Source organism: Psittacula echo (genome assembly GCF_963264785.1).
Source record: "Psittacula echo genome assembly, chromosome: 6".
In the NCBI taxonomy this organism is placed as follows: Eukaryota; Metazoa; Chordata; class Aves; order Psittaciformes; family Psittacidae; genus Psittacula; species Psittacula echo.
This window is the reverse complement of record NC_137743.1, coordinates 74,219,967-74,223,626: the sequence shown is the minus strand read 5'-3', so window position 1 is coordinate 74,223,626 and position 3,660 is coordinate 74,219,967. Positions and strand designations below refer to the sequence as shown.

The window sequence follows — 3,660 nt, the reverse complement described above, 5'->3', positions numbered from 1 at the left end:
TTCAGAAGCACCCAAGAAGCTTAACGCACCGAGGTAACACCGCCCGCACAGCCGCTACCTCACGGCTTCCCGCTCTTTTTAAAGGCCTCGGTGACGTCATGGCCTTAACGGGCGCCCGTTAGGCGCGCCGTTGCTCCGCCCCCGGCGGGTCTCTGGAGGGGGTTTGGAGGTGGTGTCGGTAGATGGAAGCCTAGGCGGGGAGCGGGGGGGTAGTAGTGCGCAGGCGCACAGCGGAGCGTGGCCGGGCCGCGGGCGGGAGACAGCCGTTGCGGTGTGGGGCCGGCACTCCTATGAGCAGGCGCTGCCCGCCGGCCGCGGCCTCGCTGCTGCGGGGGCTTGTCGGCCCCGCTGTTCTCTGCCTGGGCAGGAGCATGAGCCTCTGCGGGGCGCCGGCCGCCTGCACCGCGGGGCCTGCGGGTGCTGGGGGTGGCGGCGGCGCGGGGTTCTCCTCAGCGTGGCTGAGCCCGCCGTGGCTGCGGCTGCCTGAGGTGCCGGGCGCGGAGCCGCACCGGGCTAACGAGTTGCTGCTGCTGCTGCCGCCAGCCCCGCGTGGCCCGGCCTCGCCGCAGCAGCATCACGTTGTCTACTTCCCGGGAGACGTGCAGGTACGGCAGGGAGGGCTGCGGGCGGTAAGCGATGGCGGGCGGGAGCGGGGAAGCGGCACTGCTGGGGACCCCGCGGCGGGTCGTCAGAGCGGTTCCCTAGGGAAGCATCTCTGGGCGCTCGCTGCTCGTTACCGTTCGGTAAATGTAGTGGAAATGAGCCGTTCTTGAAGCCTGAAATGCATCAGCAATGGGAGGGGAGTCGTTTTCTATAGTATTGCTTGAGATTGACGTTTCTGGCGGTGATGGCAATATCTGAAATGATGTCAAAGAGCATCAGAGGAAAGAAAGATAATGAAATCCTAAGATGGCAAGTTCTTCTCATCAGGTTTAGCACGGCGTCTCTGTACAGGTGTACAAACATCCCAGGCACCGTCTTGCGGTATTTCATGGGCGCTGATGCTTCCTCGGTGTGTCCTGAAGGCACGTGTTGTCTCTGAGTTGACAAGCAAGAGACTCGGAAGTGCTGTCACTAAGCACGTGGTTGACCTCTATAACATATGTACTCTGGAGAGTCAGCTCATCTCACAAGTCATTACTGCTCAAAAGCAGGGGTTACTGTCTTTTTGTTCTAGGGAAAAACCTTTCCTGTTCTATAAGGTAAATGTGCAAAACTTAGTAGATTTTCATCTTAAGGATTGGGATAGCCTAAGAAAACCTTTCCGACTTTCATTCCTGGGTATGGCTTTATTCCTTAAGAAAATAAATGAATTGGCCTTCTCTGCCATTATGAATTCAGAGGTGAGGATCATTCATGATCTGGGAGTTAATTTCTTTCCATTTATGCCCATATGGATGTGAACAGCAAAGATTCCCTATAGATGAATAAGAAGGATTTATTTTTTTTTTAATCTGTATAAAATATAGAAAACTTATTACAAAGTTTTAAGTCTATTGTTTGTTATAATAAGATGATCAGTATTCAGGCGGAGATAATACAGCAAAATTATGTAGTCTATGTCACAATAAGTTGAATAATACTTTAATCTTCTCTTGGAGTGAAGTCAACAAAAATAATGAACACTTCCATGTGCTCATTTTTATTGTATTAATATCAGGGGTATTAAAAATGCATGGTAATAAATATTAAAGTAGAATAAGTAAATCTAAGTATGCCAGTTTCTTTAATGTGTTTCTTGGTCTAGAAGCCTAGCAAGCGAGCGCCTCTCTAATGCATGTTTCTCTGTTAGTTGCAGTCCTTTCTTATGCATGTAAGTACACTGGACAGAGCTGAAGTATTTTCACAGTGTAGTAACATATCTTGTATTCACTTTTTCAGAACTATCATGACATCATGTCTTGCCACCCGGAAAACTTTCAGTGGCAGCACTGGAGTTTTGAAAACGTTGCGACCATACTTGCTCGCCGGTTCCCTAATAGCTTCATTTGGGTTGTAAAATGTTCTCGAATGCACCTGCACAAATTCAGTTGTTACGACAACTTCGTGGTGAGCAACATGTTTGGAGCACCAGAGCACAGCACTGACTTTGGAGCTTTCAAGCATCTCCATGCATTGCTAGTTAATGCATTCAAACTCTCTCAGAATATTCTCCTGTCCCAGAAAAGCATGCATGGTGTCAGCAAGGATGCAAAAATAGCTGCTTGTAAATCACAGCCGCAGTCTGTTCCTACAACAAATGGTGGCTCATCCACTGAAAGAGAGAGAGATTGTGAATGCTCTAATAATTCTGCTATGAACTTCATTGTACCATCTGCTGTAGGTGCAGCGTCATTTACTTTGATTGGCTTCAGTAAAGGTTGTGTGGTTTTGAACCAGCTACTTTATGAGCTGAAGGAAGCTAAAAAAGACAAGAATACAGATGCCTTCTTAAAAAACATAAAAGCAATTTACTGGTTGGATGGTGGTCACTCAGGAGGAAGCAATACTTGGGTTACTTACCCTGAAGTGCTGAAAGAACTTGCGGAGACAGGAGTTGAAGTTCATGCTCATGTTACGCCATACCAAGTGTTTGACACAATGAGGTCATGGATTGGGAGAGAGCATGAGAAATTTGTGCAGATACTTGAGGGATTTGGTGTGGAAGTAAATGATCAACTACATTTTGCTGATGATGCTCCCTCCTTAGATAACCACTTCAGAGTTCATGAAGTATTTTGAAACTTTATGTATCTGAATAGTATATTCATTGGAAAAGCACTTTCAACATTGTAAATGTTTTCACCTGGATTTGCAACTTCGTGCAGATGCTTTCTGAAGAGAATATTAGATCAGTCCTCTATTGCTGACAGATACTATATATAAGTTTCAGTAGTTTGAAAGGGAGGTTGGGACCCCATATCTACAACAGATGTTGTCACTTATTCCTAGAAAAAAAGTTACGAAGAACTATCCTATACATGGTTGGGGTTTTTTTTTGTTAAATGTGAACATTTATGCTGAAGCTATTGGTGAAATTTTTAGTCTTGGATGTCTAATGTCATATACTGCCTTTAATGGGAGTTTGAAGTACTCGACATTCAAATGTTGGGATACTTCAGTTTAGTATTAGTAGGGTTAAAAGCTTTGGTCTGTGTCAGTAACAAATGTGAGGTTAGGTTTCTGACTTAAGAAAAATTATAATTGTTAGAGCTTGTTAGAATCTTAGTTATATACTTTGGTGAAAACTTATAATTACTTAATTAAATCTTCCAGTTTTGTAACATTTCTCCTAATTGAAACAAAGTCACAAATATTTACCTTTGGAATAATGGTGCCAATCCATTTTAATTCCTTACGTGTGCCTTCCCTTTTCTGTTGCTATAAAGCTCCATTAATTCATTGTATTTATGTTCTAGTGATAGCCATGTCACCTGGAGGCTTGAAAATTTTGACATAGCTATGTTAAGTGACCAAGAATGCTGATGAGTGTGCAGCTTATTGCTGTTTCACCATACCTTGCTATTGCTTTGACTAACTTCTCAAAGGACCACCAGTAATATCTGTATTTTCATGTCAAGAGGTGTCCTTATCCCTATGTTGGACTGGTGAGGTTTTCCTTGCTAACTGTTGCATTGATGTTGATCTAAATTGAGCTGTAAGAACTTCACATATTGCAAG

General features: G+C 44.8%; 1 protein-coding gene across 1 annotated transcript; it reads left to right on the top strand.

The window, feature by feature from the left end:
• Nucleotides 1–290: 290 nt before the first annotated feature.
• Nucleotides 291–2,721, top strand: LOC308223063 (mitochondrial protein C2orf69 homolog; the record flags this gene model as incomplete). The annotated part of the gene is made up of 2 exons (XM_080621695.1): nt 291–605; nt 1,882–2,721. 2 exons carry the CDS (start codon nt 291–293, stop codon nt 2,719–2,721), a joined length of 1,155 nt encoding a protein of 384 aa, XP_080477821.1.
• Between the last annotated feature and the right edge of the window lie 939 nt (nt 2,722–3,660).